General features: G+C 38.4%; 1 protein-coding gene across 1 annotated transcript in view; it reads left to right on the top strand.

Annotated features, from left to right (window-relative positions):
- The window catches only part of LOC148012638 (thioredoxin-like protein YLS8), a 33,990-nt gene extending 31,600 nt beyond the window's left edge, over nucleotides 1-2,390 (top strand). The window contains exon 2 of the mRNA XM_087669535.1: nucleotides 1,878-2,390. Coding sequence (XP_087525661.1) covers nucleotides 1,878-2,186 — 309 coding nt within the window. The 3' untranslated portion in view covers nucleotides 2,187-2,390. The remainder of the gene's footprint in view (nucleotides 1-1,877) is intronic.
- The last annotated feature ends 16,462 nt before the right edge of the window (nucleotides 2,391-18,852 follow it).

Genomic DNA, 18,852 nt, shown 5'->3' with positions numbered 1-18,852 from the left:
CAAAGCTCAAATTGGCTCAAAATGCATCATGATGTGAAAATCCTAAAATTTTTGTAGTGAATTTCCCCAATTGCATCAATACATCCTGAGTATCAAATATGGGCAAATGAGGCAGAAATTTCACAAATTCTGCAAAACCCCCAAATTTCCGGGTCCAAATGTGCACAAATTACAGTGAAATTGGCTTAGTTGAGCAAAATTTCACTTATACATGAAAAGCCCTAAAATTTCCGGGGCATATGCACCCAATGTCTGCAATTTTTGGGATCAAATGTCATTGTTATGCATGCCTAGCATCAAATCTGGGGAAAGCCCCAAATTTTGAGATGTAAATTCTCATAGATCTGAGCCTTGTGCTTGTGTGCGTGAACCCCCGTTAATAAGTAAGGGGCCTGCTTTTGCAGTCGACACCACCTGCCTGTCGCTAATCCAGCTGGTTGCACCCGATGTCGATAGCCTGTCGCGATTGCTGCAGACGTCGCAGTTGCTGCCTGTCCTACTCCTATCGCTTGATGGAAGCGTGACACACATTGCTACCCGACCTGCTTGCAACAGACTCACCAGCCTGTTGCCTGTTGTTCTTGCCATCGGCTGGCAAGCTGGTTGCCTGCTACGTGTCTGCCATCCCCTGCAAACTTGATGTCGATAGTTTGGCAAACCTGTCGACTGCTTGTTAGACCTGCACCTGGTGTTGACAGTTGTTGCCTGTTTGAAGAGTGGTCATGATTGCCAATGACTGTCGGTCACGACTGCCTGCACCGGTCCTTGAGCATACAAACACATTTTCCAATGTTCTGATACCAGTTTGAAGAGTGTGAGAGGAAGCAGTCAGGATATGCATGCCAATTGAGGTGTGTGTAGCTGTTAAGTGAGCAGTGAGTGAGAGTGACGAGTTGAGGGATAGGTGTGTACTAGTGTGGTACACACAAGGAATAAAATAATATATTTATACTTAGGGTACGGTACACTTACACTTGCAAGGGTGTGTTCACATGTATAAAGTAATATACACATGGGAGTAGCGTAAGGGCCTTTGCACCCAGCACACAGAGGCCTGAACAGGAGGTTGGTGTCACCTGTTTAATGTGAGATTGTAATGCCTATAGAATTCTTCATTCTTGCCTCGGAAGGACCTTTCTAACATGGAAACTTGTTAACTTGCCTTGACTACACTGAAAGTAGAGTCTAGGTTGCCTCAAGTAGTCATACTTGTGCAAGTATTGCCCTGGACAATGGCTTCATCTATGGGTAATAATGTGTGACTGGCTGATTGGCCAGACTGCTGATTGGACTGATTTGACAATTGCCCCTTCTACTTAATAATTCCCATTCCTATGTGCTTATGTTCATTTGATGGTTTCAATTCCAGTATTTTGCTTTCCCCACCAATGCACCCAAAGAAAATTTGCCTAGGTTCTTACAGCGTTAAGATTGTTTGAAAGTGTGCTGTAAATTTTCTTCTCAAAATGTGTATTTGTCATATGTTTATTCAAGTTTTACAAAGAGTTTTTCATAGCTTATGTTCTAGAGATGTCAAAATATTTGAACATGTAAAGCAAGTGATTAGCATTTTATTTTCCCCACCAATGCACCTGAAGAAAATTTGGCTAGGGGTCTTACAGCATTAAGATTGTTAAAAAGTGTGCCATAATATTTCTTCTCAAATTGTAGATTTGTAAACTGTTTATTCAAAGTGTTTCCAATATTTTTCATAGCTTATGTTCTAGAGATGTTGAAGTATTTAAACATGTAAAGCAAGGGATTAGCATTTAATGATTGAGGGCTGAACATCTTGAAAGTACTCTTTTTTGTACATGTCTGAATCAGATTGCCACATGCACACTCTTAATACGGCCTAAACATTCAATGTTTTTCAGATGGATGAAGTGCTTGCCTCAGTGGCAGAAACCATAAAGAATTTTGCAGTCATATATTTGGTGGACATCACAGAGGTTCCAGATTTTAACACGATGTACGAGCTTTATGATCCCTGCACAGTAATGTTTTTCTTCCGTAACAAGCACATCATGATTGATCTGGGGACTGGAAACAATAACAAGATAAACTGGGCTCTAAAGGACAAACAAGAGTTTATAGATATTGTTGAGACAGTGTACAGGGGTGCGAGAAAAGGTCGTGGATTGGTGGTTTCTCCTAAGGATTATTCTACAAAGTACAGATACTAACACTCTGAATATGGCTTATTGGCAAGTGGTGACTACAGTTTCAGCTCCATGAAGTTTTGTCATCATGCATCACATGATGTTGAGCTGTTAGTTACTGATGACTGAAAGTATCCAATGTATAATAACTTCACCTTGCAAACTGGCAAGATACAATTGCTGAACAAAATGCTTTCTGTAATGCATCAGTTCTGTGCAAATTATGTACTAATGATTGCAAGCATGGTGAGGTTGCTTTTAGTTTTTTTTTTGTATCCAAAGAAATCTTAAAGAATACTAGAAAGCTAAAGTGCAGCAGTTGTGAAAGCATTAGCTATGCCCGACAGTAAGTTCACATGCCATTATAATTTTGAGAAGTGCAGGGATCAAATGACAGTTCATCTCAATATTCATGAGTACTCTGGAGCGGTCTCTAGATCTAATGACTTTATATAGATTTTTTATAAAGTTTGACTCCAAGATACTTTGTACTTAAAAGTCTGGCAAAGCATCTAGTTGGAACTCATCACATTTTCAAAACCCATTATTGCTATCATGATCACTGTGACTAGAGCATCGTAATAAGTGTGGACTAGACTGTGTAGAAACGGGACTCTCTTTTATGAGCTAGACCAAAACTGCATAACAAAAACTTTTTACCTGTACAGAAAACTTCCACATACTAGTTGAATTGAAAAATTAGACATAGGTTCTACAGTTTTCCCGCCTATCACTTCTGAGGCACACAAAACAGAGCAATCAAGGTTTGTAATGTGCAATCTTAAAAGTAGAAGATTAAAAGGATAAGTCGCTTTTGATGAGTTACTCCCATGCTAGGATTTGTCGGTGGATGAGGGATTGTTATGGTTGATTGCATTGTTCATGAAAACCATTTTTGGTAGCAAATATGAAAATCTTTACTCAAAAATTGTGTTTGCCATTTTTATAACTATATAATTTATAAATTCAAAGGTTCTAAACCTCGTTAATGTTTTGTAGGGTTTACAGAATTTTAGCGATTCATTCTGCATTAAATCTAGGTTTTTGTGAGCACTAATTGATTATTGGGAAGGTTGACAGCTTGCTTGATACAAGGTTGTGGCTTTATCCAAGTCTCATTGCTGAATGGTTTAGGCATTGAGATGTAGCCATTGAAAATGGTGGAATTGGTGATGGTTGTGGTGAAGAAACTTCCAAGAATTTTAGAGGCATTTCTTGTCCTTTAGGGGTTCTCTATAGCATAACCATAGACATCTTTGGTCCTCCAACATTGAGTGAAATGGTTCAAAGTTTCCTCTAAAAAGGTCATAGTAAGATCGTTTGATTAATGCAATGGCATATATAATGGTCCATTGACTTTATCTCCATGGAGCACAATTCCATGTTTTTGTCTTTGCCACCCACAACTTGCACGATGAGGTATGGATGGATCTAACCATGGCACATTTAAGGCTATGTGATTCATGTGTCCTTATGATTAGGACATGAATCTTGAGAGAGAGAGAGAGAGAGAGAGAGAGAGAGAGAGAGAGAGATTAAACGTGTACAAAATGCCAAAGTGGCACATAAAAGTGATTGTATGGTCTCATGCAACAATACAAACGAATGATCTATTTTTTAAAGAGTAGATAGATGATTGAAAAAGGGCTAAGGCTTACATGCTCAAAAATTAAGAGGTTGAGAGACTAGATTTTAAGTTGGTAAGAAATATACATGCTAGTAATGAAGATGATGGTGATGATCATTGTTGATGTCTTTGCTCATGTAGAATGTCTCTTATGAGGCATTGCAAGGTATAGAGAAGTCCCAAACCATGGTAGGCATCTCCTTTGAGAGGTAATCATGGCTCAAATGGATTAGTGGTGATGGCATTAGTATTGATTGTCTTGGGGTCAAGGATATCTTGCTTGTTTACAAGGTTGTGACTTGCTTTAAGGTAGCTCATGGTTTTGGTGGAAAAGTATGTGAGAATCCTTCGTCTAGGTCTCAATGTGCTACTCTTTTGTCTTGTAGAGTCGGTGTCTAGTTGATGTAATCTTCTCAAATCAATATCTCCATTCTGGGGTGTTGTGAGATATAGAAGGTACAAGATCTAAATAGGCACCTCTTGTGGGGTGAGTTTGACTTGTTGATGGTGAGGGTTCTATGAGTAAGGGCCTAGTGAACATGGGTGTGTCACATGACATTGCCATGCTTTTATCAACGGTAACTTCTCCTTAGGGTCACCTAGTAGACTAAACACAAATTTTAGGGCTCTCAGTCATAGCTATCTATCCATTGTGGCACTGTCTATTAATATGGCTCCAATGACATTTGAGTTTCAGCAAGAAGAGTTTCAAAGCTTTAATTTTATGGCCCAACATAGCTACTAGTACTTAGTTCAAAGCTCGCTTGCAACTCTCCCAACCAATTGGCGTATAACTCAAAGAGGGTAGATGAGAGTGAGCATGCTTTACAAAACTGTGCTAGCAACTACATTTTATATGCTATTGGAGAGTGTACCCTACCTATTACACTACCTTGTATAAAGCATATTGCCTTGCTCCAATGTCAAGGAACTTCCTTTGAAGTCTAGCCCAGGAATGGCTTGTTGGATTGCATTAAAAGTTTTGTGGAAATCCAAATACATAATAAATCCTCTTCACTCATGGCCAACCCCCCTCAATAATGGTCATAAAGGTAAATACATGGTTGAGGATCATGAAACCTCAATGCTTTAAGCTTGCATTCTTGAGCTCACAATCTTACCTTATGCTCCAAATTAGATAAGGACATCTTGTCCCAAAAGTGGCCACTTACGATGGTTGTATGATTGGTGGGTACATTTGGATTTCCACTACAATCATGTGCTTCTAAAGATGATCGAAAGTCGCTCATTAATGATAATATTGAACACAATAACTAACAATGGTGCTAAGAATCGTGTGCATATAAGAAATGCTCTTGGCATTATGTAGTTTATCAACTACATCTAACAATGCAAGGTGATCAAAGTGCTATGGATTTAGTTGAGGCAATGGAGAAGAAGGTATGCGGAAGGAGGGGGGACGCTTCCATGGTATATTGTACATAGCTCTTGCACACTCATTCCTTGCCTCAAGTGATGTAACTAAGGTAGATAACTACTTGTGGGACATCTTCCATCTCGTCTTGTAGTTATATCCCAACAATATTCAATATATATTTTGTTACTTCTTTTGCACAAGGCATTTGAAGATTATTCTTGCTTTTCTTAAGCATAGAGGTGGCAAGGGTAACTGCTTGATATAACTGAGCCCAAGTTTCATGACACACATCATCATACCAATCCTTTTATGGGATAGTGTGATGACAAGGGATAAGGGTGAATAATGCATAGAAAAACATGTGTTGCTAAAGCATAGTAATGCATCTATCAAAGCCCTCATGAGCTCATCTAACATACTAATGGATCCATTATATCCATCTTGGAGATCTCTCGTATAAAGTGATACCTAGAGTATAGAGAGTGGGATGGGAATGGTGTGCTTCTAACACAAATAAGCATGCATAGATTGTTGCTATTCTAAGATACTTTCTTGAAATGGTAAATTTTGTGCATCATGTTATCAATATAAGTGGTTCAATAATGCAATCCATTATACTAGAAGCCCTTCTATTGTTCTAGCGCCAAGGAAGCAAACCATTATAAACTTACTAACCCATGAGAACTTCCTAAAGGTAAGAAAACGTGCCCCATAGCCGAGATGGCCAAGATCCTTTATGCATCCACAATGGGCAGTTTAACGTATGCCATGACAACCACTCGCCCTGACATAGCATTTGCAGTGGGAGTTGTGGCACACTATATGGCTACACTTGGTTGATGGCATTGGGATGCCGTCATCAAGGGTATCATGGGTACATGAAGAGCATAGCAGCTTTGTGCATCTATTATGGTGGCCAAGATTTAGGAGTCGTGGGATACACTGACTCTGATTATGAGGATATGAAGACAATAGGAAGTCCATCTATGGCTATGTCTTCACCTTTGGTAGAGGTGGTGTTTCTTGGATGTTTAGGGTGCAGAAATGCACGACTCTATCTATTACAGAGGCAGAGTATGTTGCAGCCATTGAGGCTTACAAGGAGGCTCTCTGGCTAGGCCATCTAGTGGTAGACCTTGGCATTACTAATGTGGTCCCTACATTTCATTCGAATTCTATGAGTACTATTTAGTTGGCCAAGAATCCGATCTTCTATGTGAAGACAAAGCACATTGAGATGTGTTACTACTTTATTCGAGAGGTCATTGAGGACAAGTCCATTGAGCTTGTCAAGATCTCAATTGACCAAAATCCTGCAAATCTCACTAAAAGTCTCTCAATAGAGCGCTTTGCCTTAGGAAGTTGATGGGGATTGGATGAGATGACGTCTTTTCTCATCCTATTGTACTTATGTTTTGTACTTTGTTGATTTTTTCTTGTTGTCTCCTCACTAGGGGCACATTTTTTTTAAAGTGGGAGGTTGTTGGGGGTAAAGGTGCATGTGCCTAGCCACCCATATATTAGTTACACTGATAGTGCCCACACCGTGTATTAGTTACGCACACACATGTACATTACAAGTGATGGGTGCCCATCACTCTCACTTTATTCTTTATTCTTTCACTAATATTTGAATAAAGGGAAGGTTGGTCACACATTATGACTATTGGAGTTTCCACATCTTGTGTGTGTCTCTCTCTTGCTCTTGCTCCTTCCACCATAGCTCTTGCTTCTGCTTTGTGCTTCCCCTTCAGGGCTCACTTCCTTCAGTGTCACATATAAGCAAGTTTATGCATAGCCCAAGCACTAAGCATTGATAGGTATTGAAGTGTATTTCTTGCTATTTGAATAGCATTGAATACCTTGGGTGTGTTTGGATTCTAACAGTTTACATGATTTATATAGCTTGGCCTATTACCTTACAAAACTTTTCATAAAGGCCTTTTCATGTGAGAAGTTCACAGCTTTTTGCAAAGCTTTGAGCTTACTCCCCTTTGTGGATTGATTGTAGTCGATTGGGCTTGGCACTTCCTTATACATGAGTGTCAACTCTTGTTCATTGTATCACTCCCAAGTGGGGATCTATTACCATATTTTGGTGACAATGTATGTGAACATATTTAGGACTATTGGGGCACTTTTTTCCCTCTCTAGGAGTCTTTTCCCCCCAAACTTAAATATATAACTATTTCACTCTAGGACATACTTAGTCTTGTAAATCTTTTTATCTGATACCACTCAATACACTTTGTATTATGTGATTTCAAGTTTCTTCTTCTCAAGTTGTGTGTGTGCATTTCTGCCACTCCAAATTCAACAATTTGGAAAGGAATTAACTTAAAGACTAATATTTTTTCTTTATGTTCAAAAGATTTAGGGAGTTATTGTAACATCTAGTCATCCTTACTAGAAGAAATCTTTGCTATGGCATATTTTTCATCCAAACAAAAAGGAACTATCAATACAAACACCATTTTTTTTTCTTTTCCTTTGAACAATATTAGAAAGTTATTGCAACATCTAGTCACTCACTTAAAGAAATCTTTTTTATAGCATACTCTTCAGCCACATGAGCATGCACATCCAATTTTCTCTTACAATTGGTTGTCTATAAGTGGTTCCACTAGGTAGTGTAAGATGGAGAGGTGGTTGTATTGATAGAGTTTCAAAGGCTAATATTGGTTTGGAGGTACTAAAGAGCAAAACAAAGCATAAAAAATGGTTTCTTGAATATGGTTAGGCATCTTTTGAGATGAAGAAATCCACATTTTGAGAGGGAGGGGAGAAAGTCAATTTATGGGGAATTATCCTACCTTACCAATGTGGCACTTGGGAGAAGCAATCAAGTAATTATGTAACTATCTTTGGTGGACCCTACATACTACATGTGTGTAGTGTGAACAAGATAACATTGGTTTGGAGGCCTTATAATGTAAAGTGGAATGTAAAAAATCATTATTTTGATATGATACTTTATTTGGAACCTTTGACATAAATTTCTTTGGTGAGAATAAAAAAAAGTTATTTTTTTGGGTAAAAGGTAATCTGGTCTATTGATGTGGTTTTTTCTAATACAAAATGTAACTCCTCTGATGGATCCCAACTTGGAGGATGAAAAGGGTACTTTCCAAGGTGATAAGAAGAAAATATCCCCCTACATTCTAGATGGGTTCTGTCAAAAGATAAGGTTGAGCTCAAGAATTAGGAGACACCATAGGACAAAATGACATGTAATGATGACCATGAAAAAGGGACTAATCCAAGGACCAAGATTAAAATTTCCTAATTCACTATTCAAGAGTCCCTTTTGGAGTCTATAAATCCCCTAATGAGGAGGTATTGATTCACCGCCATCCTTTTAGTGTTGAGTAGATCTTGGAGGTGTTTTGAGATTTCTTCTCTTATTCTTCACATCCCTTCTGCTCATTAGCAAACTATAGAAAATCAACCTAACTAACCTTCACATGAGAAGGTAAAGGACATCCAATAGGCATAACATCATGTAGATGAAATCACTCAAGGATCTTCTAAATGTACTCCTTTTGTGACAAATAGGAGCCCCTTAGAGTGATCACGCGTAATGTACATCCCAATAATATGTGAGGCTTGTTCCATATCCTTTATCTCAAAACTCTTCTTGAGCTGACCTTTCAAGGTATTCAACTCATCATGAGCACTCCCAGCAATCAACATATAATCCACATAGAGGATCAGAATCATAAGGCTGCCATCACAAGCCTTCTTTGTGTATAAACACAGATCCATATAATTATGGGAATATCATTGTGAATGCATAAAAGTATCAAACTTGTGGTACCATTCCCTAGATACCTACTTAAGGCCATAAAGGCTCTTCCTCAATTTGTACACTAGGTGTTCCTTGCTGCTAGGTTCCTCAAAGCCCTTAGGCTGCTCCATGTAAATCTAATCATGCAAGTACCCATGAATAAAACCTATATTGACATCCGTCTGATAAAGATACAAGTCAAGATGAGCAACTAAAACCAGTCTTAAATGTAGGGTAGTCATATTCACAATAGGAGAAAAGGCTTCATCAAAGTCCACACCATGCTCTTGCTTAAAACCCTTAGCAACCAATCTAGCATGTATGCCAACTTGGAGCGTCTAGGGGTACTTTTCAACTTGTATACCCACTCGCATGGCAAAGCACGTTTTTCACTAGGCAAGGGAATCAAACCTCGCATATGAGTTTTCTGCAGTGAGTCATACTCTGACCGCATGGCCCTCTCCAAGAGTCACTATCATCTTTGCGCATGGCCTCATGATAAGTAAGAGGCTCACCGGCATTTGTCATCATAACATAATCCAGAGGGCTCAAACTATACAAGCTATCGTCTATCTCCAGTAGACCATCTCAAAATAGGTTGGGAGACATGGACATTCTATGGAGCATCACGGATTTGGGGGCCATTGGAGCATCAACTGCAGCTGCAAGCTGTCTAGCTGGTCATATAGTGGTAGGAGGATCCTTTTGAAATATCACCTTGTGTACCTCAATGACATGCTTAGGCCACTTATACATTTTCTCCTCGTGGAAAAAAACATCTCCATAACCAAGAAATATGCATTTCCTAGACTTAGGATCCATCTTATTGCGTTTGTCCTTGGGAACATGGTAGAAGGCCTCACAACCAAAGACACACAAATGAGCTTATGAGGGAGGTTTTTCCAAACCATACTTCCTATGCAACCTAATAGTCAAGCGAGTAGTACATGGGGACCGATTTATCAAGTGTACATTAATAGTAACTGCCTCAGCCCAAAAATGCTGTGGTAAGTATGCCTGGCTAAGTATACTACAAACTTGCTCTTGAATTCTCATATTCATGCACTCAGTCATACCATTCTAGGGTTGGGATATATGGGGCAATCAACTAATACTTAATATCCCTCTCATCACAAAACCCTCAAAGGCTTTAGAGACATATTCACCCCCAATATCTGACCTTAGGCATTTTAGCCTATACCCAGATCGGTTCTCAACCAAGTCAAGCCAATGTTAAAATGTAGCCAAGACTTTTGATGTTTTCTTAATATATGCCCATACCTTATGTATATAGTCATCAATAAAGGTAACGAAATACTTTGCACCACCTAACAACTTGCAAGGCATGGGACCACATACATTCAAATGAACAAAAGTCAATGGCTCACCTATGCGTGTCATACCAGAATTTTTATGCGTATTACGTGTCTGCTTGTCATATAAACAATGATCACAAGACTCAAAGCACTTATAGTCAAGGGGCAAAAGATACTGCAAACGGGTAAGCATTTTCATTCTCTTCAAGGACATATGCCCAATGCAACGATGTGAAACAGATACATGTGGAATTGCATCCACTATCAAAATATAGTCAAATGACCTAGATACAAGTAAGGGGTAGAGAGTATTGGACTTAGCACCATGTGCAATGAAAAGTTTCCCATGGGTAATCTTCCATGAGGAATCACCAAAAGAAACTACATAACCTATATCATCCAAAGTGCCAACAGAGATAAGGCTCTTTGTGAGAGTTGGTACACGACATACATCATGAAGAGTAAACATGCAACCAGAACCAAAATGCAGACATCACCAATAGTGAAGTGGGGCTCTGTTTGTCTTAGACATTGTGAATATGTTCCCATAAGTCCCATGCAGGCTACCCATCATAGAGATAACATTATAGAACACATGCTTAGAGAGGGAAAATATGACGTTGGACTTACATAGCTCATCTAATTCAAACTGATCCTTTGCATCAATATGTTCATGCTTGACATCCTCATGTTTCAAAGGCTTAACCTACATTTTCTGCACTAAAACTTGCTAGATTTTGGCCTTCCAATAATTGTAGTTGGTGCCATCCAGCTTGTCAATATTGAAGATAGCACTATCATTGGAACCACTAGCCATATGGAGACCAAGTAAATGCATAGAAGGGCAAAACATGTTGCTATAATAACCTACAAAGTAGCCCCAAAACCACTGCCACATCAAGTTGAAAACACGAGGAACTGTTGAACAACTAAGAAGCTGTCCACAAAGCATGAACAAATGACTATCAAACAAAAGGGATTACCATCATGAAAACTACCAAAATTTGCAATTATAGTTTTCTTTAAATAAAGTACATAAGTAAAAAAAACCAAGCCAAAATTGAGCTATCGCTAATGCATGACAAATTGGAACTACTTGGTCATATCCTACATCATGTGGGCTATGTAATAGACTCTAGCAACTAGCATACATAAGACAAACACCCAAAGCTATCAATTGCAATCTGTCAGTGTGGTATACATCAATTGGCATAATGGTCATGCATGTAGCATGTCTCAGGGTAATGGAAGAGACCCACAAAAGGCATGGCTGATTGAGAAAAATCTCAATAAAGAGCCAAGACAAGTGTATGCATAATTGACATGCGGTGCTAGTCTAAGAAAAGTGTTAGCTCAGATTAGCCCTCAAGGCATAAACAATCCATATACCATGTACATAAAATGAATATTCCATTGTGTCAATAATCAAGCTCAACTGCATAACCACGAGCTCTATGTAACATCAAAGTCAATGAAGTGGCTCCCATTGGAAGAACAAAAGTCAGATGCAAAATGAGCAAGATCATGCACATAGCATCAAACATCCAAGATCCAAGTGTATACATTTGAAGCATCCAAGCTAAAGTAGTTTGTAAATCATCCCCACTACAACATCCAAGTAGGTAATTAACAACCAATGTCAATGTCCAAAGCTCTAGAATAACTCAAATGCAAGTCAAAGGCAACGCTCAATGTCCATCCAAGCATAGCCAAGACATGTAGCATCCTCATTAGACATAAACATCCAAAAGGATTGCCCAAGTATCATCCAAGAATAATAGGTACAAACTGTCTCAAAGAATGCTTGCTGTAGGTAAATGATAGATGCTGTCAATCAAAATGAGCTTCAAGTCACTACTCAAAATCATTCCGGTTTCATGATAAAGCATGTAACATGGACCATAAGCATTGGTATATCAACTCAAGTAGTCAATGAACTCGAGAAGCCATAGGCATGTATTCCACTCACCAAATGAGCTTCAGCCCTAGTTATTACAACAACTAGATCATTGAAAAATTGAGCAAGGACAATGCTCAGATCAGCCCCAAAATGATCTCCAATCAATGGGTAAGCTTCCTCGAATGTATGGGCATCAACCAAGTATGAATGGGCATCATTTATGCATCACCATTAAGCAAGAGGTGTCAATGACAGGGGGTTGCCCTATTTTTACAGATTGTATGTTGAATATACAATCAATGAGCTAATACCAATTTCCCAATCTCAATGCCAAGGGTTAAAGGCAATGCTAAGGCCAATACTGAGCATCTAGGAGGAGTTGTAAGTACTCACTGAGTGGGCCAATGTAGAGGAAATGTTGGAGAAGTGTTGCTATCCCAATCAGCTTGTGTAAACACATGCAAACTGGCGTGGAGTTGCTATTGCCTTTGTTGGCCACAACATGGCTTAAAACAATGATGAATGACCTCTACCAAGGTCCTAGATTAGGCCTCAAGAGGTCCTGATGAGTGCTGGAGAAATAGATGAAGCAATGGCTACAACAGTGAATCCTTGCTGTAGGTAGCTCAAATGGAAGTCCCAGTAATGCTACTTGAGCTCATGGAGAAGAAAGCTCTAATACTAGTTGAAGGGAGTGAGCCCTGAAGTGGAAGCACAGAGCGGAAGCAAGTGCTATGGTGGAAGGAGCAATAGCAAGAGAGAGAGACACACAATATGTGGGAACTCCAACAGTCACAATGTTTAACTAGCCTTCCCTTTATTCAAATGTCACTGAAAAAATAAAGAATAAGGTGACAATGATGGGTGCCTGCCACTTGTAGTGTATAGGTGTGCAGGTAACTAATATGCGGTGCAAGTATTGTTATGTAACTAATACACGGGTGGTTAGGCACATGCGCTTTTACCCCCAATAGACACTACACACATTGAATATTAGGCCTTTTAATACATGCATAAATCAAGCATTTGATGGCCTATTGATAGAGAAAGATATCAAAATAGTCTCTAGCATTGAGAAGGCTTAACTTGAGACTTGTCTCCATAGGAGTAGTAATAAAGTTAGAATCTTGAAGACCAAAACTCTACAATAAAGCCTCAACACATGTAACACTAAGTAATACCTCCATCTCAATGCTTGAACAGATTACCCAAATAATAATACAATAGGCCCATATCTGATGTGTCAAAAGGCAAACTAAACTTAGCCTTAAAATCAACAATGTGCCCCATTAGGACCAATGAGCAACATATCATCAAAATAAAGTTCAAGATTAGAGGCGCATAACCCTCATGTTAGACATATAAGGTGATCTCAATTGGATTGTTCTAAAAACCACATGCGTTAAAGCATGTCTATTTCTCCTCATACCAACCTTGAGGTGCTTGCTTCAATTTATACAATATCATACTCTATTTATTGACCTCTTATGGAAAAAATGAGGCTGAAAGACATATAATTCATCATACAAATCACCATGTAAAGATGTACTTTTAATGTCCAAATGATGTACATTCTAACTACTCTGAGTTGCTAATACAAAAATGCTATGAAATCTAACCACATGAAGACGTATTTCAATTTAGTGCACAATGTTCTAGAGCCCTTTGGCAAGCAACACATGACACATCATGTAATCCACAATAGATACTTGGTTTCATTCAATTCATCCATGACAACTAGTACATGAAATTATTGCCATCCATGACCATTGACTATAGTCGACGCAAAAGTTGCATGCATAGAAGAAAATGTGCACAAAATCAACCAGTGCTATGAAGTATACCACAATGTAGATGGGAAAGGCTCTTACTTGTTGAAGTGACCAGTGTCACACATTTTGCTCAAAATAACAAAATAGCTTGCATAGTATTAGTAGGAGTATAGGAAGAGTCCAAAATGAACCTAAATAAAAAATCTAATGGCATTACATTGTACAAGTAGTCCCTCAACATTTATTGACCTCTGAATGCTTCTCAAATATAATTGGAATTGGATAAAATCAAGCAACGGGTGTTGAAAAATTTGCCCACCAAGAGATTGAAGCTTACTTTGATATCAATTGTTGGATCTAGGGTTGAAGGAATGTACACACGCCCCTTGAGAAAAAGAAGCTTGAGCACACACCACAAAGTGTATTGAGTGGTATCAATGGAGAAAATTTAGAAGACCAAGGATTCCCTAAAGTGAAATAGACATATATACAAGGCAAAGGGGAGAAACACCTCCTAGAGAGGGGAAAAAGTGCCGTGTAATTATAATTGTGCTCGCACACATCACTATTGAAATATGGTAACACAAATGACCCTTGTATTAGTCTAAATCCCTCATGTCATTTAGTGTGTTTATTACTTGATAATGCTGGAACTGGTAAACAAGACCTATTAGGGTATTGTAAATGTTTATATGATGATGGTTTGGATGAATAATATGCTATAACAAAGGTCTCTTTAAGTAAGCATGGCAAGATATTACAACAACTTTCAACATCATTCAAAAGGAAATTTCTTGTATCTACATGGCCATAGTACTAGGATAAATCCCCCTTTTCATTTTTTTCTTCATTACTTGCTTATTTTCAAAGTGGTATATTAGGTTATTGTATAATTTTAAATTACATTTTCCTACTCATCAATACTATTAATTGATAATATATAATACTCATCAATCTATACTACAATTATAAGGTTCTCTGACAAACCTTGCAAATAGAGGAAAAAAGTACTAAAGCTAAAAGAAGAATCATAGAAATGAAAAGATAAAACTTGAATACAATCAAAGAGCAGTAGCATAGGATGTGCAAAGAAAGTCATGCATGCATGTGGAGAATGCACTTTGAAAGCACATTAAGAATTTGCAACAGTACAACCACACTGAGAATCAATGCAACCTCCTTGTAGGTTAACATGTTATCTTAGTTCATCAGTCTTTAAAGCAAGATGACTGTTAGGTCAAGCCAAATAAGAGCTAAGTCAATTGTATAGTGCTTGCATAAAATATGTTTAATAAAGTTGCAACATTAAATAGTCATTCCACATTAGGGTTGAGGTATCGAGGTAAAATGAATGAGAGTAGACACAACACAAGAAAATCCAAAGCAAAGCCTATTATGCCTAAACAAAGACCATGTTTAGAATGTGATAGTTATGTCCTCCTAGGACTAGGTCTTTAAGGGGATAAGATGAAAATGAATATTTAGCCGTGAGGCAATGTGCATTAGACTCAAGGCATTGGTCCCTCAAGGAAGTATTCCAAGGTGCAAGAGTGACCTATGAAGCTATGAAGTAATGCCAAGTTATTAGGTCCTATCCAAGTGTGCCATGCTTCTAAGGGATGAGTCTGGAATTAAAAAAAGGATTGGTGCTTGTCATTTTCCCTCCTTCTTTGCAAAAATTTAACTTTCAACAAGGTGTCCAAGTTCTCAAATCACATCCATATTAGTGTTTAATTCTTTCCAAGATGATGGAAGATGGATTCCTACTATTATTAGCAAAGATAGCTAGATCACCATGTAGTAGGTAAGACACATGAAAGGATAAAGGTGTGAGAGTTCATTCATATTTGCTTGGAAGGGTAAAATCAAAGACTTTAAACTTGAAGTAAACAAGAATAGTGTAAAAGAGTTACTAGTGCAACATGTCTAATGGTCTGGACATCAAATAGAGAGTGATATTTTGGTTTAATTGTTAGGACCATGGGCATATCAATGATGGAGTAGCTCATGTGCATCAAAACCATAGAATAGGATAGTGTACTTGCATGCCTAGTGTCTTAATTATGAGTAGTAGGTAAGTCGTAATATTAGGTTTCATGATTAAAAAAAATCCATGCTATTAGAAAAATAATGAACGAGTTAGATAAGTGGAAAACATTACTATGGGAATACTAATAGGCTTAAAGAAAGAACTATTGGGGTAATTAGAGTAAATGATATTACAATTTGAAGAGAGTTACAATAGTGTCCAACACTTTTGCCACCATAGGAGCAAATCATTAGATCTTGTAAGATAAGTGGGAGATAGAGACAAAGAGAGTGCTTCATGTTATTTACTCTTTCATCTTTTCTGGAGAGAGAGAAAATTTCAAAAAATAAAGGGAATAAAAAAAAGGAAGAAAAAAGCACATGTATGCTTTTTTTGGGGTTGCCTATTGATTTCCTCATCTCATATGATAGAAGGTGCCTTGTTCCAAGCACTCTGTCAAAGCAATCATGATTATCTTTAGCAATACCACTTGCAGTAAAGTAGAAGGAGAAATAAGAGAAACATTAGAATCATCATCATTATCTATAGAAATAGGTGCTTGTGCTATCCACAATATGCAAGTTGTTGTCCTATGCACCATGTTACCTGAAACATGTGGCTTTGCTCATGATTACTGCTAGAGTTCATCTCATCATCATCATCTTCATCAAAAGTAGTAGCAAATTTGTCCCCTATACCAACACAAGCACCATCATGATCATCAACAACATAAAAGATTGAGGATGCTTGATTCTCCACATTGTTGTCTAGACTTATCCACTCCAACATGCTGCACTTGTTGTCCTCGGATATAGCCTAGAGAAACTCCATCATTTGGTACACATCAATCATCATCATCTTCATAGCCAAAGGTAATAGTAAACTAGTCATTTGTGCCAACAAATGTTTAAAAGCATGGATCTAGAGCATGGCTATGGAGGATGGAAGATAAAGACAAGACTCATGAAGACATATATATGGCAATCGACTATTACACAAGTGAATTAGGTTCCAAGATTGAAGCTTGGACTCATAAAAACAATCTTGTGTAAGTGGACAGTGCCATTTGACTAAAAGGACAAAAGTACTATGACATTGCATTAAAATGATAGGCAAGTACAATGCTTTATAGTCTTCTATGTAGGTAGCACTCTCCACCACTGCGCTTATGGGATTTAGTCCCTTCTCCTAGATTGCTTACATTTCCCTTGCCCACTACTCCATACAAAGAGGCATACAAATGGGTGTGATTGCCAAAACTCCCAACAACAAAGACACTAGAGTGATTTGTAGCAACAATAGGAGGGTTTGCACCATATATCTCCATGTTGGCCTACTATCCATGTTGCTTAAAACATGCGACTACTATCCACATAAATATCCCATGTCATCTTCATCTCCTACATTAGAATAATCATCATCAACACCAAAAAAAATTGCATTAGAAGGAGTACCTAAGCTTTATCATCAACATCTTCATCATCAAGAAGGAACTTTGCAATTTTTCTTGTGGCCCTTAGATTTACCTAGGGTCTCATCATCATCTTCTTCATCAAAGTCATCTATACCCTCCCCAACAATAGTAGCAAGAAGAGAAACTCAATCATAAAAATCATATTCTTCAACATCTTCATCATCAACTTTTCTTTTGTTGGTGTTGTTGACTGCATAGCCCCATCTTCAATTTCTCCATCTTTTCCCTACCCTTGAATTCTTTTGTGTAGCCACTTGTGCTCTCTTCTTTCCCTCCTTCTCTTTGACATCTTCTATGCCACATCCACCATACATGTAGCATTGTTTGATGCATGGAGGAACAAGTAAGAGAGAGAAAGAGCCATTGTAAAGGGAGGAAATTGCTAGGAGGAGTAGAGTTGCCACAAGTAGAGCCAGAGGAGAAGATTCGATCAATTGTTCAATAATTGATAATAATTATTAAGGATTTTGGCAAAGCATTTAATTTAGATTGGTTGCATCTCCATAGCTAGGGGATTTGATTGTGCATTGAAGAGAAAGAGAGTGGGGGAAATGCTATTAGACAATCTAGCCTCTTTGACATCCAACCCTTTTCACAGGAGGGGGTGGAGAGAGAGGATTTACTGGGAGACAAATGGCTGAGTCATTTTTGTGATTGATTGTCACACCTATTTTGTAATCCTACTTGAATTGATCCTTTTTCTCTCTTTCACATGATGATGCCATGCTTCCAAGGGGGAAATAAGGGGAAGAGGAGGAAGGAAGGAGGTTTCTCATAGTGCACTCACAATAGTGCATAGTACATAATGCACACGGATTGGCGCATAGTGCATAGTGTACAGATGCACTTGGACATATCACCAAATTCACTAAGCACATTAAGTCTTAGGTTGCATTCTAATTGATTCACTTAGGTGTACATGTATGTACACCTAAGTGTATGTACATGTACATACATGCATAACCCTCCATATGTACACTAGTGCACTCATCATATATTTTCTTCTCTTCTCTTTGTCCCTTATACTATGCTTGCCCTATTCACAAAGGAGGGTTGAATAGTAGGGGAATGAGAGAATGAGGCACCCCATCATACCCCTTGTGTGCTACCCTAGAATCCTACACTTAGTTACTTGCACAAGAATTCCATATGAGTGCACACACACCTTGTGCACCAAACCCACCATGGTGCATTGCATCCTTGTACATCCACGTGCATGTAGTTCACACTACATTTTCTACACCTAGAATACAAGCCCAACTACTGTTGCATTCACCATCCCATCATCCATTAGTGCATCCCAAGAGTGTACTAGTACACCCATTGATGCATAGTGCACAACGTATGCCATAGTGCATGTAAATTGGTGCACACATACACTAGTGCACCCATGCACAAGTAACCTCA

This window comes from Lygodium microphyllum, chromosome 27, assembly GCF_053477565.2.
Source record: "Lygodium microphyllum isolate KBCC chromosome 27, Lygodium_microphyllum_v1.1.10, whole genome shotgun sequence".
In the NCBI taxonomy this organism is placed as follows: Eukaryota; Viridiplantae; Streptophyta; class Polypodiopsida; order Schizaeales; family Lygodiaceae; genus Lygodium; species Lygodium microphyllum.
Note: the sequence above shows the minus strand (reverse complement) of the source record. Positions and strands in the feature narration are given on the sequence as shown.